Source organism: Austrofundulus limnaeus, unplaced genomic scaffold, assembly GCF_001266775.1.
Source record: "Austrofundulus limnaeus strain Quisiro unplaced genomic scaffold, Austrofundulus_limnaeus-1.0 Scaffold8, whole genome shotgun sequence".
Lineage (NCBI taxonomy): Eukaryota > Metazoa > Chordata > Actinopteri > Cyprinodontiformes > Rivulidae > Austrofundulus > Austrofundulus limnaeus.
Genome location: NW_013952410.1, coordinates 2,750,179 through 2,777,052, shown reverse-complemented (window position 1 = coordinate 2,777,052; position 26,874 = coordinate 2,750,179). Strand labels below are relative to the sequence as shown.

The 26,874-nt window shown below is 39.5% G+C and overlaps 1 protein-coding gene across 6 annotated transcripts in view; it reads left to right on the top strand.

Annotated features, from left to right (window-relative positions):
- ttll7 (tubulin tyrosine ligase-like family, member 7) overlaps nt 1-22,653 on the top strand; it is a 95,856-nt gene extending 73,203 nt beyond the window's left edge. The window contains exons 16-22 of one of the 6 annotated variants that reach the window (XM_014000043.1): nt 482-777; nt 2,902-3,036; nt 6,262-6,342; nt 8,375-8,535; nt 11,897-12,070; nt 18,634-18,738; nt 20,963-21,050. In XM_014000043.1, the coding sequence (XP_013855497.1) occupies nt 482-777; nt 2,902-3,036; nt 6,262-6,342; nt 8,375-8,535; nt 11,897-12,070; nt 18,634-18,694 (908 nt within the window). In that variant the 3' untranslated portion in view covers nt 18,695-18,738; nt 20,963-21,050. Of the gene's footprint in view, nt 1-481; nt 778-2,901; nt 3,037-6,261; nt 6,343-8,374; nt 8,536-9,411; nt 9,735-11,896; nt 12,071-14,446; nt 16,017-18,633; nt 18,739-19,894; nt 20,094-20,962 lie in introns of those variants that run through there. The other 5 variants (XM_014000048.1, XM_014000034.1, XM_014000054.1 and 2 more) reach the window with 5 other exon arrangements.
- The last annotated feature ends 4,221 nt before the right edge of the window (nt 22,654-26,874 follow it).

Genomic DNA, 26,874 nt, shown 5'->3' with positions numbered 1-26,874 from the left:
CACACACACACACACACACACACACACACACACACACACACACACACACACACACACACACACACAAAATTGAATGCTTGCTTGATGTTGCACACACTAATACATTGGCCTGCAGACAAGCTGGAACAGAGTCAAGGGTGAAAGAGAGTGTCACTATGTGTTTTCTACTTCACTTTGCATGTCCTTGCATCTGTTTGTCTAATGTGCCTGAGACCGAGAACAGCTCTTTAATCTACCCCTCAACCAAACATGAACCAGATTACAGTTTATTTTCTGGTTTTGACTACACATGCTGTGGTGTTTGACCGCAGGGCCGGTGGGGCTGCAGTGCAGCTATGGGAGTTTTAATGCCACACTTCATCCTGTAACCCAGGTGCTGCATGAAACATAGCAGAATGTGTGATTGGAACACTGGCTCAAAAATGAAAAAAAAAAAAAAAATCTTCTAACACACCTTCTTTTGTTGTGTCTTCCTCTACAGGTCGGATGCACTGGAAACCTCCACTGAAGTCACTCAAACCCAGCACCGCTCTGTCTGTGTCACCTACGCTCTCTGGCCCAATCAGACGCTCCATTTCTTGCCCTCGCTCTATTGCCTCTCTTTCGTCGCCCAGTGAGGTGCGAGCATTGTCCACCAGGCCTTCTCCTACAGTTCCCTTGGCAACGCCTCTTACCAGACCGAGCTCAGCCACACTTCGCTCTCATTCGCTGAGCCGCAGTAGCTCCGCCCACCGGGTACCTCACAGCAACAGCCTAGGAACGATCCACTCTAACATAGTAGGTTTCCTAAAACACAAGTTGAGTTTTACTTCTTTCAGAATTCAAATTATGTGTACGTCCATTGGGATGCTAAGCATTTAAGCCTACACTAATCATGCTTTCATAATGTTGCATTTACCAATTTTCTTTTGATCCACTTCTCCTAGCTGGCTTAATAAAATAATTAAGAATCAATGTCTATTTCCAGAGAGACAGTATTATTTTATTTTGTGACCATCTGTTGCTTTCCACCTACTTCCTCTATTTCTATTCTTTTTTCCCATGTATGTTTGTGTAAGAAAACATAATCAAAAATTGAAAGCCAGAATAATTGCGAAGAAAACCAATTGAATTCTAAGTTAAAAAGGTTGAATTGTGAAGAAAACCAAGTGAATTCTAAGTTTAAAAGGTTGAATTGTGAAGAAAACCAAGTGAATTCTAAGTTAAAAGGTTTATTCTTCAACTCTAAAAAAAACTCCATCTCTGCTCAGACCTGAGTCTGATCAGAACCAAATGACTTCTTCTGCTTCTGCCCCTGCCTATGCTAAAGACTCCACAAAGTCTTGAGTCTTACGTGCACCTAACATAACCCAAACATCCTGGTCAGACCCCTGGGGGCGGTACCTTTTACGTCAGCACTGCTACACTGGTATATCTACAATTTTCCATGTTTATCCTGTTGAGCAGGGACGCATTAAATATGAAACGTACTGATTCTCTTCCTGTTTAAATTAAATGACTAATTGATCAGAAAGTGTAAAATTTGCATCAGAAATTCAGTTATTCAAACACAAAATTCTTTCAACTCCTTCTCTTGACATAACAAAAATATGTCAATACAAAACTAAGTAGGTAATGTGTAAACAGCTCTTTATTTATAAATATCTAACAGATGTGCATCACAACAGCATATTCTTAACATTTCCCAAACCCAGAAATTCAATTTTTTTTATTTCACCCAGACAGTAAAATACTCTTCATTATAGTATGCTCATATTACACACTTTCCACTCTTGTATATCCTCCTCCATCCATCTATCTTTTACTTTTGCCCAGTATCACTTCAGACCGGGGTCTTCTTCTGGAAGTAGGCCTTACATCCTCATTGTAAGTTGACAGGTTAAGGTCTCCTGGTGGAGAGGAAGGGAAGTCTGGTCCTCCTGTTGCAGGCTGGATGAAATCCTGTTGTGGTTCTTCTGTTTGTGGTGCTAAGTGGGGTTCCAGTCATGGTTCTGGTTCTGCAAAAGACTCCTTGTCATTCAGCTGAAGTTCGTGCTCCATTTTTGTGTCAGTTGGCTGTAGCTGTCTTTCAGGCTGCTGAGATATTAGCTCATTACTCTCTTGTCATCTGTCTTCAGCATGAGGTTGTTTAGCTGGTTTAAGAAATAGACCATATTCGAAGCCAGCAATTTAGCTCCAGACAAATTCAAAGTTAGTCCGTCTGTATGGGATAAATCTTGTGCCAGCAGGAATTGAATTTGAATTGCTCAGATTGAATCTGAATGTGCATAATTTGAAATTGAATGCATTGGTTTGAAAATGAATTTCACTAAATTGAAACTGAATTTAATGATTTGAAACTGAATTAAAAGTTTTGAATTTGAATCGGTTTGCTTGGAAACTGTGTTTTGGTTTATTAAAAATTCAGTTTTATTACTTTCACTTTCAGCTCCATAATTCAATTTCAGTTCCAAAAATTCAGATTTTTGTGTCACACATCCTGGTCCTTGAGAAAGCCAGCCAGAGTAATCAAACATAGATCCACAGATATACATTTCACTTTGGTGAAGTTTCCCTTCTGTAATGTAACAGAGTTGATGCAATCCACCTTTCTCACACAAACTGTAAGATGATGAATAAAATAAAGCAACAGTCACTAAAAACAGAACAAATGAAGACATTTATTCAGTGCATTTGTTGGCTTGATAGTATTTGCTAATGCGAATGCTGGAAGAAGTCAGAAAAATATTGTATATAAAAGGAAATTTTAGATGTTTTTCTTCCGGCTGCTCCTTTCTGCAGGGATTGCCACAGTGTGTGAACTTGCATGGAATATTTGCCAATTGTTTTATGCCAGATAGCCTTCCTCATATTTTATTATCATTGTTTTGTAACTTGGTGCTTATTTGTATTTATTTTAAGGGTGACCCATTGATAAATCTAAGAAGTAAAGAGCAGGAGGCTGAGCTGGTGCGTCAAACTCTGTCTGCCCTTATTGCCATGCGGATCAGGTTTCCTGGGAAAACTGAAGAGGAGGCTGAAGCTGTTTTGGATGAGGTGGGCACAGGATTTTTACTGACCTTTGTTTTTGTTGTTTGTGTATTTCTGTACATTTTTTAATTGTGATAACTAGGTGTGTAATAAATAGGAAAACAACCGCTGGAGGATGACTAAAGTGTGAAAGAGTTTAACAAAAAAAAAAAAAATCAAGACATGGATTCCACTTTTTACCACATGTGGTCTCCTTGTGGTTTGACATGCTCACTTTCATTCTCAACAAGAGAATGCAGGGACATTTGGGCCCTGTTAAACATGAACAATTTCTGTAAACACAGAAACAAACATGTAAATACAGATGAAATAACGGTAAGTGTCCCGTTGGCATAAATATTACTTACATTTGTGATRAAAACAAAACAGGAAGTGGCCACATACAGCTATTTTCTGTTGACAAAAGTTGTATGCAAATGTTATTTGTAAATGCAGTACTGTTAAGGGCCCATTATCTGAAACCGAACAGTTGACGCACAGTCACATGGTTGTTCAACGTTCGATTTCACACACACACCTATAGCTTCTGAGATACACCTTGCCGAGCTATTGGGAAACCTCATACTGCTGTGGTATACGTCACTGCAGGTTTTTTATTTTTTATTTTATTTATTTATTTTTTGATAGAGTCTGGGGGAAAAAAAAAACCCCTCCTAAACCCGACATTATTTGTCCTCTAATCTATCCCAGTTAAAGCTCCACAGTTTTCTGCAGGCTTATTCCTTTGTCATCTTTTATTACACAAGTTTTTGGAGATTTGACTATATTTATAAAAGTCTGCTTCCAGGTATAACAGTCTGATTCTCAGTTCTTAAGTTTTTATGCAAAGGGGGGTGAAAAATTCTCTCGGTGGGTTGTATCATGATAGGGTGGAAGCAATAATTTTCATGCAACTTCAACAATGAAAGCTGATTTTGGCAGTTTTGATGGTGGCTTTTAATGCAGCTAATGATTGCAGTGTTGTTATTCTAAGTTTACTACAAGCATCTAGTTATGGAGTGAACACAATACAGCCAGTGTCTAAATGATGTGAATTAATAATAAAAAAAGCAGAGGCTCTTATTAAATGATAGAGATTATACATTTACAAAAAAAGTACTGTACAAGCACCTTTCTACACTTATTCTGCCCTTTGTTAGAGCCACTGCTGTCCTCAAAAGGGGCCGTTTGTGCATTTTCATAGTGCAGAATGAGCAGAAACCAGCCAGTTGGTCTTCACAAGGACAAGTGGCAAAAACATCAGGACTTTCAATGRGTAAAATTTGTTCTCAGAAGGATACATGTGAAATACACCCACAGGAATAAACAAGAAGCTGGGTCAATTATTCTTCTGTGTCACATTTGAACTAATGTGCAAGGTATTTCTTGCTTGGCTCCTCGGTTTTTGAAATCGACAAGGGTAGATGCRGCAGAGGCTCTCTGATAACAGCAGGTAGACGGACAGCACATTCTTTCCTTCAGKTTTTGTTTGAGGCAAACTAACACAACATAATTTATTGTGGCAAATCACAGTGTCCAGAATATTAAGAACAATTTATGAATGAGCATAACACCTGGGTGTGTAAGGGCTGAGAAAGACAATTACCACGACACTTGTACTGTTAACAAACACTAATGAGAGCACCATAGAAACACAGCTGAGCGGATGCACCTGTACGGCAGACTCATCGCCTCAGGAGGGAAGTGTTCACTTGGCACAAAAACAATCTTTAGTATTTTTTGCTATGATTTAAAGTCTAGGTGTAATTGAACTAATGATGTGTTTGTATCCGAGTAATTGCCTCCCTTATCTTCCACTCAGAATCTCCTCCTTTTGTTGCTCTTAGATCCATTGAAAGATGAAATGTTTCATGTACCTTTTTTTTGTTACATGTTAATTGACCGTAATTTGTGTACATGTAAAACACAATGTGACAAATGAGCATGCAGCTTAGCAGGTAAAATAAAAAGACTGAGTGATCAGTGATGTGCAGCAGGAAACGATTTCCTGCCTTGTTCTAGGCTCCTTATGAGATATTTTTGAAATGCAAAATCTGTACAGAACTACAGTGTTTTTGAGTTGAGTATACTTGTAATATAAATTTAAATTTAAACAGTCTGTAGAGGAACTATCCTTGTTTTTGGAGACAGAAAATATCCTCATCATGCAAATTAATAAAACTCCAGCAAGTAAGTATTGTTAGGAAATACCTACAGGAATTTAAAATAATAATAATTTTAAAGTAACTGAAATCCAGCTGTGTGCGTTTTGGTTTGTGAGTATACTTAACATAATCAGAACCAGTTTGTAAACCCAGGTGCAACTGTGGAGAAGGGCAGGCTAAGTCAACACAACAGCAGCAACAGTGCCTGTAGGTGCACAGTGCATGGGCATATCTTGCACAGCTTTTGAGCATAACAAACAATATTCAAAGGATTATTTTTTGCCTAAATCCTTCACGCAGAATTTCTTTCCTAAGATTCCATTTTACCAGTTATGCTTGCAGTTAAATTCACCAATAAATAGAAAGAGACAGAGGTTTTATGTTGGTTTTATATTTGACAATTAACCTAAAAGTAATTACAAAGCAAAAATGCTTAGTTTTAAACAGTGGACGAACAAACAGCACTTTGTTTGGTGACAGCAAGATAAACATTGTCTCACCTTGTACCTTCCAATATTCCCCAGTTTGAAGTGACAAAAATTATGCAAGCATTTCAGCTTTTTGTGCGTAATCGTCCTGTTATAAGTGAAGTAATTAATAGTCCTTTAACAAGGACTATTACGTGAAAACCTCAAAACAATGAAATGAACCGAGACACTAACCAGCAATAATACAAAGTCCATATAATGATGTGATGTAATAATAGATCTTCTAGAATGAGTGTGTGGATTAGACCAAGGAATTTCTCTTAAATTATTGAGAGTTTAATGCCTTTAAACTTTTATAAGTTAAACTATTCTCTTTGACAATGATTAATTGCACAGAAATAGCACATTGAGTGCAGTGAATGTCTAATAATTAGAAACAACCAATCTTTATTAAAAGATCCATTGATTTTTTTGCACTCTAAGTTTCTTTCCAGTGTCTCTAATATGGTACAATTATAATATATAATAATATTCAGAATATAAACTGGTAAATATTTTGCCAGTGTTAAAGGCCTGTTAGTTGCCTTTATGAATATGATTTAAATATGTTTATAACATCATTATATACGTTGTTTTTATTATCAATGTTTATTGCACAGATCCACGACAACTGGAAATACCATAAACCAAAAGTTGCATCTTATTGGCTGGTGAAGTTGGACACAACCAAACAACGAAAGGTGAGTTTTATAGAAGAATTCAAACTCCATTTTGGTTTGTCTTTGTTTTGAAATCTCATGTTAGTTTCTGCCTGTGCATTTATTCAAAACTTCCATTTTAGTTTTTAGCATGTTTGTTTTATTTATATGGGATAAAAGTTTGCAGAGATTATTGCATTGTGACATGTCTAAACACACACCAAGAACGGTTCTAATGTTATTTAGAGATGAAGTGTCAAACATTGGACTCTTTTATAAAACAATTCAGTGAAATGGTTGCATGTACCAGTCCATCTTTATACTCCCTTTGGCCAATAAAAGAGTAAAAGAGCAGCTGCTGTAATGATGCAAATAAATTAAATTAGGAATTAAGTGGTTAGTTTTACATTTAGTAATATCTATTGTAGTCTCTTCAGGTATGGTTCTGAAAATAAGTGTGCTTTCTAATAGCTCTAGTAAATCATTATGGCAGTGTATGGTCAATTAAAGGCAATTTTGGCAAAGAATGTTTTCAACTTTACCATTGGCAGATGRTACAAAAAAAATTGAACCTTGTGTCAGAGACAATTCTTTGAGATAATCCTTTTTTTTGGTGTAGGGTCTAAAAATGTTAAAAGATGGGACACATTCATCTTTTGACGCCTGTATAAATGGCTTGCCTCTGCCGTTTGCTGTCACAAGTTCTATACTGTCATTCTGCACAAGAATGGACATTGTTAAAATTGGCGAATGTGACAAAATGTCACTACTCCTACCTATTTCTTTGAAAGCTTTTGAACAACTTTTAAAACACAAAAATAATCCCCAAATCTAACTTGAGAGAAAAAGAGGGAAAAAAGACCCCCCACCCCACCAAAAAAAATAAAAACATGACAAGCATGAAGATCATTACTGTGTCAGAGCATAAGAGGCAGAAACACCAAAAAAGATGTAAACAAAGAAGAGGGGACAAGACATGAAATGGCATGCAGTAGGCGTGTCAGTAATGATGTGATCTCTCAGCCACTGCTTTCTGCACCACTGTGCTCAGCTGTGCGGTGGGCTGTGGTGGTGTGAGCACATGTTTATTTGGAGTGAAGCAGCCTAATGAGCAGCAGGCAGAGGTCAGGAACGTAGCACCCACCGCTCTGCCGTCTGATTACCATACCAAAACATATCCGTGTGTGTTTACTCATCTATCAGTTTGTCTGAGTGTGCGTGCATGCCTTGCTCATCTCGTGTTGCTGTAGGGAAATCTCACTTTTCGCATTGCAAACACACACACACACACACACACACACACACACACACACACACACACACACACACACACACACACGCACGCACGAGCGGATGCTCAGACGGATGGGCACTTCAGTAATGAGGAGCGAGGAATCAAAGTCAAAAGGGTCTCAGAGCTGCTCTGAGCTGGAATGAAAAGAGGAAGAAAAAGGGGAGGAAGAGGAGGCTGTGAGGTGTGGAGGGATGGGAGAAGGAAGAGGGAGAAGATGGAAGGTTTGGCGCAGGTGTCTGTAGACCGCCCGGGAACTTCTGACACCTTCTCTCCAAGACTGACATTGGTGCAGCAATTAGTCCTCTCTGAGGCTCTCCACTGTCTGCCCCGATCGTTTCCGTCCTGCCTATAGCACAGCCTCACACACTCACACACACAAATGAGATGTAGGCTTTAAATCTGTGCACGGAGACTGGTAGAAACGTACAGCCAAAACTGCTCAAATACTTGTTTGACAGAGATCCRTATGAAGTCATTTTTGCTTTTTCTTTGGTAAAAATCTGTTTGTTTCCATTCTTGATTGTGCATTTTGGTCTGGATTTATTCATAAATGCAAGTTTGCTCTTTGTTTGTGAGTAGTCCTGGTTACAGTTGTGATTACTAATTTATGGGGAGGAAAAAGAGGTAGAAATTACATTTTGAACAAATGGCAAAATCTGCATATGAATAAGCAGCGGCATTACTTTTTCCACATCGGAACTTGCAATTTGCTCGTTAACACATACTTGGTTTTTATCTTTTTTCCCCCTCATCTCACTATCATCGTTTTTTTTCTCTCAGGTGTTAGATATTGTACGAACCAATGTCCGCTCGGCGCTGCATCGGATCTGGAGGGACCCAGATGTCGAAAGCCTACATCTCTATCGGCTGTTCCACCGTGTGTTCAATCGACTTCTCTGGAGTCAYGGCCAGGGCTTATGGAACTGCTTCTCCAACACTGGGTGAGAACGGACTGAGCAAGACATTACCTGTATTGCTGCCCAYTTATTGTTGTCAATAAGTGGAAGTCAATGTTATGCATGGATTTCCACTTGCAACAGTAGTGACCATTTCGAAAAGAAACTCGAAGAAGATACAAAAAACAAACAAAYAATAACATAGAAAAATAGAGAAAGGGATTTAGTTGAAGGTATTTTGTGGTTGGTTAACTGAGTTTTAGACACAGCCTTATATCTCATACTTTGTGATGAGTCGTAGTAATTTAGAGAATCAACAAGTCTCTTTTTAATATATATTGTGCTCCAGCCGGGTAAACATATAATAGTTTACATTTCTGGCATTTCAGTGCTCAAATAAAAGTGACCATCCCCAGGTGGTGTGACCAGGATTTCTATAAACAAGGGCTGTGTCTTAATTCAGAGTCTGCAGCCTACCTAGACTGTGGCCCACGAATGCCACAGCCTACACAGTCCAGGTAGGCTGCATAAAGTCTGTGAAATGAGGCAATCTAGCCTTCACATGASKTACGCWTGTTTGCATGGCCACACGCTACTCTGTTACCATTGTGTTAYGTTTTATCTCATGCCTTGAACATAAAATGCATTGGGATATGTMCTCACATGTCTTTTCACTGGAGGAATAACTTCACAGTTAAGAACGTTACACATAAATAAATAAAAAAAACATAAATAATTTGGTTTGAGCTCCAGTATCAGTATTTGTAGTTGTATTTTATTTAACATCTTATTGCAGCATAAATTTCATCAGCTAAGTTGCTAAATTCACATTTAAAATCAAATTCTTCAGACTGTGATGAATTTCCAAACTACGCTGACTTGGTAAAAACAAAACTCTGCCATCTTTGTTTTTCTGTTTAGTTTGTTGATGTGCAATGAATCCTGGGATATCCTCAGCTTGGAAGGATTGTCAGATGAAGCCGTCATTTTCAGGATTTTGTGGGCCACATTCAGAGTCTTCATGAGAGGGAGGATGTGAATTGGACAGCCTTTGGTGCAGGAAAGTGACATACTAAGTTGCCAACAAAAATGCACTCATGAGGATGCAGATTCTATATTGAGACACAGCCATTGTTTGAACACGTGATTCGTGGCCATTTTAGTTTAGACTCTGATGCCACAGACAGGCTCGGAGTGAAATGGACTCTTTAGATCTGAAAATAAACATTTAACTGAGAACTTTATCAGTTTTCTGCGTATTACTCAGGTTTCCAATTTGAACAATTCCTTACACTGGCTTACAACCTTGTTTTCATGACAGTGAAAATTTACAAGTGATTTCATCGGAAGCTGAAGAAGYGGTTAGTTGGTGTGATTAATCTTGAGAAAGTTTACATCTGGCATTACAGCAGCATCACAATGCGGATGGGCAGAGAATCAAAGCTTACTAGTTATCGCTAATAAATGAGGCTGATTTTATCAGCTTATTCAAATAAAAACAACTCTACTATTCTTAATACGAGCGTAATTTTTGCTAATGACCTGAACCAAGTGCAACAGAAAGCTCAAACTCACATACACCCACTGGCACACATACTGTAACAAATTGCTCTGAATGTCACAAAAAATGAATGGAATCTAATTTCGTTGAATCAACACAAGCAAGTGATCACACTGCAGGCCAATTACCCCTTTATTCATTGCGTAATATCACTCTTCCATCTCCGTAACTAGAGGCTCATGTAGCACGCAATTTCTACATGCCCGCAAGCCCTCTGTTCATCAATATACTAGTTTTAGTGACAGCAGGGACAGTGTGCCATTTTCATTCAGTGTGACTGCAGAAGAAATGCAGTCAGAGAGTGACTGACAGACTGAGCGGACCCCGTTGCACTTTTCCTTAAATCGCGGCTGTTAATCAGAGCTTATTCACAGGTGAGAGCAAGACGAGAGGGGGATAGGCGAATGAAAGTGAGGAGGAGGTGAATGAAGGCCACTTCAGTTCAAGCTGTTATTTGATTCTCTTAAAAAAATTTATTGTGGTATCTTTTTACTTATTTGTTTTTTGTCTTCTACATTTTGAAGCGACAGAGTGACTTCCCACAACCCGAGCCACTTAACTTAAATCTCATTTGGTGAAGCCACATCAAAACACACCAAATAATATTGTTTCCYACAAGTGGTACACTCGGCTGCCTTTTTTTCTTTTTTTTTAAAGCACATAAAAATTCACAGCTCTGCCTCTCTCAAACTGTTCTCCAGCCGTTTATTTTACACACAAGCATTCTCAACTAGGCCCTCATGTGTACAATACAGATCCGCAGACAGCTGCGGTGCTGGTTGCTTTTCATTTCCTCTGCGATAAAGGTGTGACCTTCTCACATCTCCTCCTCCTGATATTCCTTACAGGTCAGTTGTTCAGTGCCATGTTCCCCCTGACACAGAGGGCTCAGAGGGGGTAACCCGAGTCACCGYCCGCAACTCTCCATTCTTCTCCCTTACTTCCTTCTGAAGTACTAATTGAGGGCAAGTGCATAGGAGAAGAGCAGGCGACAGAGATGAAGTGACTGACGAGCCGGGCGAGAGAAAACGACAAACCGTCTCGCAGAGAGAAAGTAGAGAGTGATTGAAAATGAGATACTGTAAGAAATGGCAACGATTGGGTAAAGGGATATTGGCCTGTCAGGATTAGTCAAGCCAGGCTGCCCGCAGTTGGCCGCACCCCCGCTTAGCCTTTGTCTGATCACAGCATGCCCTGGATGAAACCGCTAGCTTGCTAGGCTATCATCTAGCCCCTCCCTGCAACAGATCATGGTCCCAACATGGATGAACCCGACAGGGGCCTCGTATCACGCAGCGGCAGTTGAGGCGGTTACAGYTTGAAAAGCACACTGCAAATCCAGGGTGAAGACCCCCCATTCWCCCCCCACTCCTCTCTGTCTCTTGTTTGATATTTTATCTAAGGGACTTAACAACAATCAAACAGCCCAGCAGCTTTTGTGGCCGATGAATTCAACAGGCTTTAAAAAAAAAGGACTTAGGAGGAGGAGAATGGAAACATGCAGTTTTGAACTCTTTCAGAGGAGGCACGTCCCACCTCCCAAGGAGGGGAAGACATCAAAAGTACCCCCTGGGGTTGTCTGTCTCAGTTGTTGAGGCTCTCTCAGTCAGGGGTATGTCTGGGATTGTTAAGAGGGTTAACTGTACTTGGATTTGTTTTATCCTTCCTCTGTGTGTCTTCCTCTTTGTCTGCGCAATTGAGGRTGTGTGCAAATGAATTTTCCACCCAGTGAAAAGGTTTGCACGTTAATTTGTGTGGTCGTAATGCAAACCCCATCAGTTCACCATTGTGACTTTCAGGTGATATGTGTAACCCCGTGTCTTGAAATTGACTACTGGTTTTCAGTTCGTCGTGGGAGACCGTCTTCAGCAAGGGCAGCGAGGTGCTGTCGCCCCTGGAGCTGCAGTGCTGCCGGCGGCTGGTCCAGTTGTGCCGAGACTGCCTACTGGTCGTTTACAAGTTCGTTTCAGAGTCCCGTGGCTCTTTGACCGGACTCAGCCCCGAATGGGATGACACCAGGTGAGAGGGCCCTCCAAGCCTTTTGATATGTCCCTATTAAGAGCTTAAATGTTTCTTCTAGTATTTCTTCTTCAAAACACAGCTGGAGAAGATTCAAGAACACATTTCAAGGGTCTGTCAGCTCCTCTGTTGCACGTAATCAGTGTATTTGTTGGATTGAGCTAAAGCTCTACAGCAATGGTTCCCAAACTTTTCAGCTTTTGACCCACAAAATACCAGCAGCAGAGACCTGAGACCCCAGCTGTTGTTGGTTAATAAACACTGTTTTCACATCAGATAAACAAAGACATAGTAACAATATTCATTAAGCTATTTTTGTCCAATGTAAATACACTGACATTACTCTTTTGTAACAACAAAGGCATAAAAAGTTTGTTAGTTCTCATTTTTTAGTGTAATTAATTCAAAAAATCATTTCAGGACCCCACCTTTATGTTTCAGGACCCGACTTTGGGTCACGACCCCAACTTTGGGAACCACTRCTCTACAGTGTTCACTTTTAATTATTGTCCTAAAAGACATCTTGAACCAACATCTTATTCCTCAGCTGTAATATTTATTGTAAGTAGCAGATTTCATAAAACAAAGAAATTTATACAAAGAAAACTCCTTGACAGTTAATGTAAAAAGCCATTGATAAGCCTGTAATGACCCAGTATGGTGATTAAAAAAAATTGAGCTTCGACTGAAGAGCCCATTATACTCCATCCAAACTTCTGACCAATGATATATTAAGTTCTCACATCACGTCTCACGACAGGTTGTTACAAGAATTGGTGGACGGTTGAAATAGAGATTAGAAGTATATTAAATACACAACCAAGAAAACACAGGACCACACACCCAACATCTGTCCACTCACCTAAAAATAAATGGATAAAATAATGGATGGCATGCATACATATATACACATACCCATATATATACATATATTTGCTAAAATGAGACAAGAGTAAGGACTTTCTACCAATGAGGTATATACACCTAAATATACCTCATTGCTTTCTACCTTCTNTATATATACTGTACATACAGCATACAGCAATCTCTATTTTAATCTTTCTAATTACATTTTCTCTTTGCTTTTCCCTCTTTTTGGATTTTCTCTTTACTTAAAAAAAATCACTGATGATATTTGAAATTAAGAAACTAATATGAAGTTCTTTTTTCTACTGAAGAAATTAAAAAGAAAAAAAAAAGAATTGGTGGACGACATGACGTAATTTTCGTCACACAACTGTGACAATGAAAGCCGATTTTGTCAGTTTGGATGGAGTATCTGGGGCCCTAAGCTCCACCCTGCATCTCAGAAAGATCCCAAAATTTGAAACGGTCCAGGAAACCAACAGAGCCTAGTTTTAACACTGTGGCTCATTGGTGAGTTGCCACAAAACCAAATAAAAAGACATATACACAACACAGGGGCATTAAGTGAAGCCCACTATGGTGCTGAACACGTGTAGCGATAACAGCAAACATCCTTGATAAATATTTATTTTGGTGTTTTCATCGGATATTCAGGTCGAGGTAGAAAGTTAATTAAAACAGCCTAAACCCCAAAAGTGCCAAGTAAATAAATTCCCTTTAGAAAGCACTGACAAACACATTGCTATGATACAGCTATCATCATTAAACCTCTTTCAGGAAAAATTTCCTCTTCCCCCCCTCTATGGAGCCTTGGAGCCATCATCTTCCTAATGCAGGCGTGATAAAACAAACAAGCAAAAATCAGCCTCCTTCTATTTTTAACACCGAACCCCACAGGGGACAGCCGCTCAGGTTTGGAATGAGTGAACTTTTAAATCACACGTGCTTTGGGCTGGCAGACAGGGTGGGAGCTGGGTTGGGAGTGGGGAGAGAGGGAGAGTATGCTGTTAACAGGAAATAATGGCCCACAGATTAGCACTCAGGTTAGCCTGGGGCCCCTCGAGGCCTTCTTAATTCAATTAGAGCCCAGATGAGTCTGAGCAGCAAATGACCTTACGAGAGAGAGCTCTTTTTTTTTTCCCGGGGCCTCGCTTTTCATGATTCATAACTCTGTGCATATTTTAACAGGCTATCACTTTGCTTCTACTGTAGAAAAAACCTGAGCTGTTAAAAAGTATTCAGCTTTGTATGGAATCAAAGTACTTTTTTAAAAAGTTTTTTTCATTGTTGGTATAGTTAATACTAATACTATAATCTTGAGAATATTTTCAAGGATAATGACTGTAAATAATTTGTCATTAAATAATATGTCATTGTAAAGATTTTAGAACTTGATTATACACAGAACCACGTGTTTGCAGGTGATATTCTTTAGTGTAGCTTTAAGTTTGCATCTGTTTGTCTTTGTTTCTTATGTGTCTATATATGTCTGTGTAAAAAAAAAAAAAGCTTTCCATTTGCGGCTGGATCAACCTCTACTCATGGCTCCACTCCTGCTGCTGTCGCTGCCGCTTCTTCCTCCTCCTCTTCCTCCGTCTCTTCGCCCCTCAACGCAGGTCTCTGCTTGGTTTGGTTGCCCCATTCTTGAGCAATACTCACTGCTTTTTKCTGCCGCCACCACCTCATATATTTGATGACGGTCTGATTCAAATGCTAAAAAAYGGTTGCTTTGGCTGCAGAACCAACAATCTGACATGGTCTCCTTCTCTTTTGCTTTTTTATCATTTAAAAACGACAAAGGAATTTATCTATATAGCGTGGAGACGAGTTTCAAAAGCTCTGCTTACGTGTTGCCTAAAACTGAAAACAGTTTGTTCATAATTAAAACAATAGAAGAGAAGGAAGCACATTCAGAATGTTTGGCACACTTTTGGTCCATGCTTCAGACATTCAGCCAGCTTGCACAAACTTCCTCTGTGTCTGTCACACGCTTTAACCAAGAGCACCATACTTTACACTGAGTATACGTTCTGTTCAAGTGGCCTCAGTGGGAACTGAGGGCCTCACTTGCACCACATCAGTGCACGATCAACCTGAGCGCACCTCTCTTCTTCACTAGAAGACAGAAAAGGTTTGGTTGACATCGTGTGGCTTGCGGCTCCGCAACCCAAATGGCTCACATCTCTCCATCAGGCATGCAAAGGGCCGACACAAGCCAATTCAGATGGCTGAGAAGCAATTAGGATTATTTCCTCATGAAAGGGTGAATAATGTGTGTGCGAGTGTGTGGGTGTGCATGCTCATGTTCCTGTGACGTGGCAGCAGTGATCCCTCTCTCCAGACACTTCAGATGACTTCAAGACTTTTGCGTCAGTGAACCTATCTATTAAAGAAAATACATGACGTGTCCGAAAGGCTTGTTAGATGTATAGTTTGAAGACAAATTAAAAGAACGCAGGGGTGTTTTGTTTTTATATGAATGTCCTTTCAAGTTTTACCAGTTCAATACATGAGCTMAAAAAAATAAAATAAAAAGTGAGTTTGTTTGCATAAGAACACAGCTGAAAAAAAAAACCCAAATTAATTTCCATAGATCACACGTAAAAATGACAACTTTACTACAGCAATTTTACAACCTCGTGCAAATGAATGATTCTAGTCCCTAAGGTAATAAGTAAAAACCACAAGAGACTTAARAGGCTGTTAAAAGAAAGCGTGGATCATTTGTGGAGGTGGTTGCAAATATGTTGATGGTAATGCAGAAGTTGTGTTTTTTTTTTTTTCTTTATAATGCTGCTTCTTTTATTTGGTCACAAAAATGTGTTCGGTTTCAATACAATGCTTAGTTTAGTCACCAGTTTCAGCTTTGCAGCTTCAATGAAAACAAAATAAATACACAATATATGTTATTTAATTTGTGTAATTGAATGGATTCAGTATAGAATACAAATTGTTTGCTGCATCCTATCCTAATGGAAAGCTGTGTGTGAATTACTTAAGTTACTTAACAATTTAAAATCTCCAACAATAATTGAAGATCTTTTCATTTTACCCCCCCCCCCCTTTTTTTTTTACCCAAAAATGTTGCAAAATYTTATTTTACTCTCAAAACCTGCTATTAAATTCTTTTTCTTCTGGTGTACTTTTATGTGTTGAATTGTGCAGAAAAGATTAAGAGGTTAAGGACGTATATTCTGGTTCATATAAAAAGATGAACCGCTATTTCTTTTTAGCTGGATTTTATTTGTACAAACACCTCTGTGTAGGAACAGATCACCATTTTATTCAGTGGCAGAGAGAGAGAAGGCCCTGACACCTGACAAATTTTCAAATAAACCAGAAATGAGAAAAAATGTGTTCTCTCTAATATAGGTCTATAGAATAGTTAAAAAAATCAGGAAAATAAAATCCTCCTAAAATACTGCATCTAGTGCATCTGTAGTGACAACTAAACTTATCTTATTGTTTCAAAACAGCAGTGCACAATGGATGATGTCCATCTTTAATTGTTGATCTATAGGAGACTTCTGCAATGTATCCACCTAAATCTTTTCACCCTTTTAAAAATAAATATTGTATTTATTATTATAATTTTCTTTAATTCAGTAAGCCATCATTGGATTTATACATATRCAGAAGTTACACAAAGTAATTTTCATTTTTTCAGCTTTCAGCACAGGTCAAAGTTTGTTGACTGKGGTCCACGGGGTTTAACCACACCTGCCCGCTCCTGTTCAAACAGCCTTCCTGCGTGGAGAGCTCTGATCAAGTGTGTCAAAAGCCTCCTGGGTTGGAGGACACTCATTGGGCTTGTGTGGGCTGATGAGAGGAAGTAGCCAAATAACCCCACTAATGATTTCCTTGTTAAGCCTGGAATTACTGCCAATACCTAAAGACAATTTTCTCATGATGGCTAAAGTTTCAGATTCTATTAACTTTAATTTGTCTGAAAAGCGTGGCAGTAATTAGAATTAATTGGGGTGGTTGAGCTCCGTGTGGGCTGCAGATAACCTTCGAGCTTCTTTATAACTCTTGGTTTGTGATTGCGTCAGCTACCGTAGYAGTCTCCCTCTGCATCCTTAGTCATGGTATTTTGTTTCGTCTGGCCTCCTCTTAATGCATCGTGGCACTTGCATCTCAATGGAGGACTTCAGATTGGCTTGTCGGGAGAAACAGCAGTGGATAGCAGCTTTGCATGTGTAGATTCGAAGACCAGTATCTGTATCCGCTGATGGATTCAAGTAAAGCACAAGTGCGTGAACATGSCTCCCACTGGCTTTCAAGCATGCGTAGAGTTGCCAAGGCCCTCTCCGTGATCAAAAGGAGGACGGACCTGGAAGATACCGAATGAGGGTCCAATTAAATATAGCCTGCAGAGACAGCAGCCGCTTGGACGTGAGAGGCAACCCCCCATCCCTCCCACCACCTTCCTCGTATTTCACCACCACCAGAGTGATTCTTTATATGCGCTRAATATTCTCAAAGTGAATAGCAGAGGAGCTCATAGAACAGACACACAGCCCCACATGAATGTTCAAAATTTAATTTTCTTTCTTTCCTTGTTTCCTTCTTTCTTTCCTTCCCTCCTCCCTTACTTTCTCGACCCCTGTTTTCATGCTTTGGCTCGAGGTTTCCAACTTTGGAAATAGAGCTGTGATCGAAATACAATCCCCACAGATGTGGGTGAATCTCTTGGTGGAGTGAGGAAAAAAAAAAACACACGGTGCAGAGAGGAGGGAAAATAAACACAGAAAACAAGGCGGAAATCAATCCAAGGGTGACATTTAAATCTTGGTATGAAATCATTTAATGCACTATGAAACTGTACTCTGAGCTACATAATGGACAAATATGTGAAAGGCAAAGCTTTCCCACCTCTCTGGGGTTTGAGTGGAGAACTTTTAAGAACAAATGTCACACTGAGCCATTGTTCACCTAGTCTGGGCTCAGATGAAGACTATGTGCTTGAGGGATACATACAACCCACTTGAAGCACTTTCAAGGACACTCTCATTGGACTAAATCAATTTAATATGAATCCCTCGTAACTCTCCTGGGTTTGACACTACATTGAAACGGATGCCCTCAGCGACATCTTTTTTTCTTCTTTTCTTTTCCGGTCGACTTCAGGAGAAGCTGCTCAGCTAATTTGTCCAAGAGCTATTTCACAAGGAGCGAGAACTGTCAGAGAAAAATGTGCTATCGCTACACAAGCTTTTAAAGAAGATATTATTCCTTTTCTCTAATCCTCAGCCCCAGTGGGTCCTTTTTGATTAGACTGTCACATCTAAAACACTTCCACAGGGACTACTTCTTATGACCATTGTGCTTGTTTAACTAAACGAGCATTAGATGTATATTTTATTAAATAAAGATCCTTGCTGAAGATGTAAAAAAAATAGGGTCACTGAATGTATAATTTAATGATTTAAGTCTTCCGGAAAAAAGCCCATAATTGTAGGTCAATGCTGAAACTGATCAGTGTGGAAGAATTTTAAACTCCCCATTTCATATCTTCTAAACATYGCCCTAACGTTTTTGCTTAAGCTTCAGTTAACCCTGAACGGGATCTGATCATCTCATCTGACATTGCTCTGACAACCGTATCTGACTCATTTCTAGTAACTAAGGGGGATTGGAGCAGGGTTGAGCTCCTCCTCGACTCTATCTCAACCTGACACTGGTCTCATTCTCAGGTACTGGAACGCTGTTAGCAGGAGCTGCCTCACTGCTCTGTCTCGGTGGAAGGTGTCATAGAAAAGTCTTAGAAAGGTACTGACGTCTGTGCCTCGGAATGATAGGTGAGGATTTTCTGTTCATGATACTAGAAATTTAAGGGTCAAAGTAGAAAAGCCAAACTGGCCTAAAAAGCAGCATGATGGTCACAATTTAGTTTCAGAACACACAGTTTTTTCTGTATAACTTTTTAAACAGGAAAGTAAGTAAGGGCACTCTGTGTAGTTTGGATGAACAATGCACATTAAAGGGCTAAGGGCTGCAGTAGCTTGGTGGACAGTGCCACAGTCCTGCAATCCTTAGGCTGCGGGTTTGAGCCTTGGTCAGGAGCTGTATCCGACGTAAAACAATAGCCAGATTTTAGAATGCGAGTTTGCTCGCTGTGTTAAACCCTGTAGAAGGGAGCAGCTGAAAGAAAAATTACTCAAGAAAAAGCTGCAACGATTCATTCGTTGAATAAATTTATTAAAGCTCTAAACCCCTAAATGGACCTTTTTGTGGATACTGCCATCTTAGCCTAACACAAAGCATCGTTTGGCGGCATTTGGTGCTGGTGTGTGAACTGAATGACTGTGAAAATGGGTCTTGGAGATCTCTGTGCCGTGTACTCATATATGTATGTACTTATATATATATGTGCAACAGTCATCACAGATACATGAAGACAAGGTCTAATATTATAATACAGGTTTAGTGATAAATATGTTGATGTGGTCTACAGCTATCTTGGATACTAAATATTCCAAAATATATAGATCTTAAAATATATATATATTCCATATATATTGGTCTTAAAATTTTAATTAATATATATATAATTGTATACAGTTTAATAACACCATCAAGAAGGTTATAAACCACAATAACAAATGCATTTACCACCATTGAAACAAAAACACATACATCAAATTACTATTTATGCAAAATTTGATGTATGGCCAGGGACATTTTATACCCAGTATTTAATAAATTATAGATCCGCCAGTGTCAAGACTGAATGTAGGCTTTAGGTTTATCACTCAGCCCCACTGCTGTTGATATGGTCACTGTATACTTGTATTTTCTCTGGCAATATATTTGATATTGTGAGCTACTATAGAAATCAAAGGGGCAATATCACGTAAAATCAACTTTTTTGAGTTTTATATCTTGTTATAATGTTATACTCTCATAAAAAACATGCCCCAAAGCCTTGCTTTGACTCATTCATGCATGTTTCAGAAATCCTGCAGCGTTTTTAGGCAGCCATGCTGAGGAGCAAAACGACAGGTGGGTACCAGAAACGCCTTTTGGTACCAGAAACGCCCCTGGGACGTGTCTGTAAGCCGAGCGTCCTCAACACGGAGCACCCCTCCCCCCCCGGCACTGAAATGGGCGAGACAGAAGCGGAAGGTGGTTCTTAAAGAGACAGAGGCCAATTTCAAGGCGTTTAGAAGAGGAAGTGATGAGAAGATAAGTTTATTTTCTATTTAAACATAAAAACAGCATTTTAATAACAACTAAAGGTGACGTAGATACTTTATTATGGTATAGTATTTAAATGTATGCCTGAGAAACACATAATATTGCTCCTTTAATACATTATATCTATAGTAAAATTATTGCACAACAGTACAGCCTTACCTCTATTTTGTGTCTCCCAAGTTGCTATTTCAGGCACTAATCCCAACATTTGAGCAGCCAGTTCTGAACAAGTTAGTCGTTTTTCTGATTATAATTTAATACATCATGAACCAAAAGAAACATTTTGAGCTGCGCATTTGTCTAATCTTTAATGTTTGACAACCTGTCCATCGTTGACTTTTCTTTCATGTGCCCCCAAACAATTCCCCCAAACAATTTAGGTGATGCTAAACGGTATCCATGAAAAGGTCCATTAAACATGAAGATTAATGTTCAAAAAATACAATCCATGTTCTGTGCCAAACTAAAACTGGCGTTTTTAAAGACAAAGCATGTTTGCTGGTAGTGCCATTGCTTGTTACCTGCTCTGCAGAAAATACTTCTGATCAAATGGATTTAACCTCATAAGTTTTTTTTAGTGCTTTTCGAGACTAAAGGGCATCATAATTTGTCATGACATCCTCCAGGTCATTATTAAAATTGAGCTGTGCAAATGAAGAAGGCCATAAATGGTAGTCAATATATGAAAAGTGGGTTATATGCTTGTCTCTGTGCAGACTAAAGCAGCCCGACCTCTAAATTGTGACCTTTGCAGGACTAATCCTCTCATTATGTTCATCCTTTCCCCTAATCCCTCCATCCCCTCACTCGTGTCCGTCTGTCCAGGTACCTGCTGCCAGTGACCTCCCAGTTCATCATGAAGTGGCCTTCGTCCAGCTTTGGCCGCCTCTCCTCGGCCGCGCCACGCTCCCGCAGCCTTTTTGCCGCCAGGATGGACCACTTCTGAGGCCACCGTGGCAAGCCTGGCTCCTGAAACCTTGCCTTTTGACCTCAACGCCCGCCTGTCACCTCTGCCATGACTCCCACCCCAGCCAAACCTAGATCTTAGTAACCCCAGTGCAGACTGGACTCTGAACGGGGTCTCAACCTTGCCCATTTGCCTCGTGGAAGATCAACTAGGATCTCTGCTGGAGGATTTGAGGTTACTGAAGGGTGTTGTTCAGTTTAGGTTAGATGACTCCTCAGACCAGCACACCACTGAAATCCTTCATCCCTCCCATCAGCATCAGCAACGTCAGAGGGTGGAGTCGCCTCTCTGTTCTCATTGCACTTATTGTTTCATATTTTACCATACGGTTACAAGTCATGGTACTGTAAAAGAAAGAATTTAAAACGACTAAACAATGCAAAAGTTATTTATTTATTTATTTATTTATTTATTTATTTTGTAAGGTGTTTCACGAATACAGTGATGAAGAATGCAGATTGGAAGTTTTAAATATGTTTGTAAAAAGCTTACATTTGCCAGCTGTATCAGTAAATTTATTCCTGTTTTCAGATTTTAATTTATTTGATAACTCGTATCAGATTGCTTTATGGTAATTATTTTATGTTTTTTTGCTGCCCAGGGAACTCAAAATGTTTTAACTTTCAAATGCTGACGCTTTTCTTTTGTTTTGTTTTACTCGTGTGATGTTTAAGTGCAGCCCAATTAAGGGACCGAATATTTCGAATGTGAGTGTTGTAAGCCAAGCCTTTTTGCTGCCTAGAACACAAGCTGGTTTAAATGCCCCAGCGAGAAGAGCCAAACCTCTCAGAGCTCCCACTAGTTCCTAATATGCATTGTGCGGTGTGTGTCACGGAAAGCAAAAGCGGCTGCACATTAGTAGAGTTTGCATGCTTAGACTTTAGTCTGTTTAGATCCAGCTGTAGTGGTTAAACAGAGGAGCTGCGTTTGGAATATACTTGAAGTTTTGTTTTGGTCTTTTCAATGATGGTGTCATTGCGAAGAGGACGCTTTACTTTCACGTTTGTCATCTTGAGCACTGATGTTTTTAGGACAACAAGGATGTGATTCAGATTGTTGAGCACGCTGAATGAGCCCATACATACTGTACTGTAACAACAGTGACTTGTTCAGGATGCAGCTGCAGCCTTTGTCCCCACTGCACTGTAGGTACAAGTGCCAGGGATTTCATTGATGTGTTCATAATTAGCACATCGCGTTGGATTTTATTTTAGGCTTACATGTCATAATCCACCACAGAACCTCAGTTTTACATTTAAATGTTATAGCGAGAAAAGTGTTGTATGTTTAGTAGGTTTTTTTTTTGCTCTGTGTACTACTAAAAAAAGTACAATATGCATTTTATAACAGTTCTATCTAACAATTGTAGCAGCAATGCTGTGCTAAAAAAAAGGCTCAAATTGAGGTACCACAGGTTTCTTTCTTTCTTTTCTTCATGCCAAAAGGTTTGTTTTGCCTAATTTTATTTGTGTAATTTAAAGGTAGTACATTGTCTTTGACTGAACAGGATTTTTAATTTTAAATAGCAATAAAATGTTAAACAATTTCATCTTGGTTTATTCTTTTTTATTTTTTTATTTTTTTAATTATCAGATTTGGAACACATTAAATTCTGTTACTTGTTAATTTACGAGATAAAAAAACAATAAAAAAAGAAAGAAAAAAACTACTATAAATGGTAAATAAACTTGCCTTATTTTATTTAGATTTTTAGAGCAACTCTGAGCATCTTCCTCTAAACTAAACAGATAAACACAAAGTTCTACATATTTTCCATTTCAAAATCTCATACTTTTGCAGACTTAAATTTAAGTCATTCATGGGTCATATTTTAGAATAGGATACAATAGAAATAGCCTTTATTGTCCTGCTGAGAGGAAATTCAGGTGTCACAGCAGCATCAGTACAGACGTTCACACACTAGTTAACAAGCGATAGAAAAAACGAAATTGCCACTAACTAGCAATGATACTACTACTACTACTACTACTACTACTACTAATAATAATAATAATGTAATATAAAAGATGGTGCAATAATAAAAACATTTGTTTTAAAGAATATCAGAATTTGACATTAGAAATTGGAATTCACCAATTTTCAGAGCAAAATCAAAACAGACTAAAGATTAAATTTTGCACGTCCGAGTACAAATTTTCACTAATAATTGCTTGAAACATCACAAAAAGCTGTGACTGCACCCCAACAATTTGCAAAAATGCTGTACAAGCACATATTTGAGTTCTTAGCAAAATCCAATGCCCCGAAACACATGATTCAAATGATGAAAACRAGGCTTGTTATGCTCGATGACCCAAATCATGGAGTCAAATATAAATACTGTTTTGTACTCAGATTTGTTTCTTGTTTGTCAGCTTTTCTAGACATAGGAAATGCAAAAAGCAAATTCCATACTTTTCAAGACTGTGTAGGGAATCCAAATCATGCAGAACTAATTAGAACATTCAAGTGCAGCTGAACTGTAATGGTTTCAAAACTTCCTGTCCACCTGATATTTGTTACTCTCGGGCTATCTGCTTTAACCTCAGAGTGATATCACATTTCACAGCAGAAGCCCCGGAGGAGGCTGATACTCCTGACCTGTCACTCCCCTCTGTAATGAGAGTGTGTACCCGGCCTGTCTTTCTTGTTCCATCTCGACCTGAGAGCTGCCCTGCACAGATATGTGTGCAGCGCCGGTTTTATTTAGACCTGTAACGACAGCGTCCTGAACAGTTTCCTCCTCCCCTTCTGACAGCAGAAGAGGCACTGGGTCTGACCTTCAGGCCCTCTGACCTCTGCCTTGGCCCCTGCAACCAAAAGAGAGCATAGGGCAGCGAGTGTCTGGCGCTGTGACTCTGGTGTACTGTCCAAAAATATCTCCCCCAGCAACAGGGCTGCGTTGTTCCATCCTGACGTTTCTACTCGTCCCTCCTCTCATCCATCCAACTGCTCTTTCCCCACCACCTGTGTGTGGCCCTTGCAGCTTTGCTGACCGTGTTCAGCCCCATCTCCTCCTAATTTTTTTTAAGCAAAACTCAGTTGACCCAGTTTCAGGGCCCTAAGCCGACCAATCTCTCTGGTTTGAAGAGTAAAAAAAGCAACTGGGAGCTGTGTGAGAGGTGGATGGTTCAGATGTGATAAGAAAGCACACTTTCGTGCAAAACACAGATGGCCGGGCTGCAAATCTGCTCTTAATCCACTATTTCAAATGACACACAGGAAAAAGAGCAGTGCGGTTTATTCTGTAATTACGACTGTCAGACTGAGGTGTTTGGGCTGCGCTCCTTATCCCTTCCTGTGAAGCTTTAAAAATGGAGCCGATGGTCGTCTGCGGGCTTTCAAATGGCAGAAGTGACCTTTCTTATCAGACAAATGTAGCTTCTGTTCAGCTTGTCTTTGACAATGGCTCGGTGTGTGGATTACGTCTGTTTGAGCGGCATGCACCGAGCGGTACACGGATGAGCCGAAACATTATGACCACAGCTGACTTTTTGCTGCTGGTGCCTTGTTTGCAGCCTAACTGCTGCAAAAGCACAAGGCCTCACCTATGACTATATCTGGCACAGAGGCATTGGTAGGAAATCTTTTAAGTCCAGTCAAGCACAATGTGTGAAGCTGCAATTTGCGAGGCTTGGTYCTCCACATCCCCCTGTCTGAGTTTATGATTCGTCCCTCCTTGGATCTATTTCAGGAGAGATTCACTGCTGCTGACCGGTAGAATCCCATGAGCCTTCATAAGAAGACCTATTCATCTGGCATTTAAACCTACCTCTCCTTCCTGCAATCATTGGAGCAGATTTCTCCCCCACATACACAACCCCAGTTCCAATGAAGTTGGACCACTGTGTAAAACATAATTAAAACAGAATACGATGATTTGCAAATCTTTTTCAACTTACRTTCAACTGAATACACTACAAAGACAAGATATTTAATGCTCAAACGAATAAACTTCCATCAGAGATGCTGGCTTTTGAATTCTCCACTTATACAGTATCAATCTGGACAGTCCTTTTCCTCTTTGGCCCGGAGGACACAAAGTCCACGATTTCTAAAAACAATTCGAAATGTGGACTTGTCACACCAGACTTTTCCACTTTGCATCTCAGATGAGCTCGGGCCCAGAGAAGCCGGTTGCGTTTCTGGGTGTTGATCACTTTGCGTCGCTGAGTTTTAACTCATTGATGTAGCGACAAACTCTTCACTGGCAGTTGTTTTCTGAAGTGTTCCTGAGCTCATGTGGTAATATCTGTTACAGAATGATGTTGTTTTTTAATGCAGTGTCACCTAAGGAATCAAAGGTCACGGGCGTTTAATGTTAGTTTTTGAACCTCACCTCATTCCAGCTTGTGAACTGAGCCTTTCAGGGATGCTCCCTTTATACCCAATCATGACACTCACCTGTTTCCAATTAACCTGATAAATTAAACACTAAATAACTTGTCTTTGTATTGTATTCAATTGATTGTAGGTTGAAAGAGATTTGCAAATCATCATAGTCTGTTTTTATTTATGTTTCACACAACATCCCAATTTCATTTGAAATGGGGTTGAACATCCCACAACGTTACATACAGCATTTTAAACAGATAATCAATGCTYTTTTTTTGTATTTGCTTCACCTGTGAATGGTCATACTGTGCTGGCTCATCTGAGTATGTGTGTATAACACGTTCACATATGGTCACTGCTGTTTTATGAGTTTTCCAGGCTTCACACCTGCCTCATCGTGTTGACATTTGGATGTATTTGTGTGTTTTGTTAATGTATTCTCAAAGGGACACATTCGCTGATGTCCGCTGCAGTGCATCATGCGCGGTGCCTTGTTTACAACATCTTTGCTCTCAGCAGGGGTTCGAACAAGTAACTGACGCATAAACCAACAGAAAAAACACATTCACGCTGAGGAGCGGATATGGTTTTCACTCAGCGCTTTCCTTTGGCTTCGTTTTTATGCTGCACATTTCTCAGAAAAAACACAGGTTGTTTCAATTAGGCTTGCTTGGTGCTGAACATTTCAAATAAGGTGCAAAACAATTAAGACCTAAGTTGTTTTTTTTAGGATGCTGATTGCCTCAAGTTACAGTTAGCTTCTGTTCTGATTTATTTCCCCTGCGTATTGAGATCAATCGATGCATACGACCTAATGAGCAGCATCAGACAGATTTTGTTGCATCACATCCTAATATCATACGGGTAAGGAGTGACTGCTGTTCACATTGCACAAAAATCATGACTCTTTTGCCAGAACTGAGTAAATCACAAGTAAAGAAATTAGAATTTTAAATCAACCAGAAGACTAAAATGAAACAAAATTTCCTGAAATAGAGCACCACTTCAGAGTTCTACTAGAAAACTGTGGGTGTTGAGAGTCTGCACAGACCTCACTTAGACAAAAACGGTGAAGAAGAAAGTCTRGCCACATGGTATAACGTTTACAGCTCAGGAGGCAGAGTGACAGGAGTTGACCTGCCCGTTGAACTCCCCATATGCTGAGAGTAAACATCGAACTCTGTGAAACCCAAACGATGCTCACAAAAAAAAAAACACTCACAGGCGTTAAACCAAACCTGAGAATAGGGCAGCTTTATAATGTTAAACTCTTTAGTTCTATTTTTGTAGTAAYTTTGTGGGCATCTGATAATGAATAAATGAAAATTAAAAATAGCAGCTAATTGCTTACACCACGTGTTAAACATAAAATCTTGGTTGACATAATCTTTTCCCCTGTAAAATTAATAAATGTTCTATTCATACAACATATAGC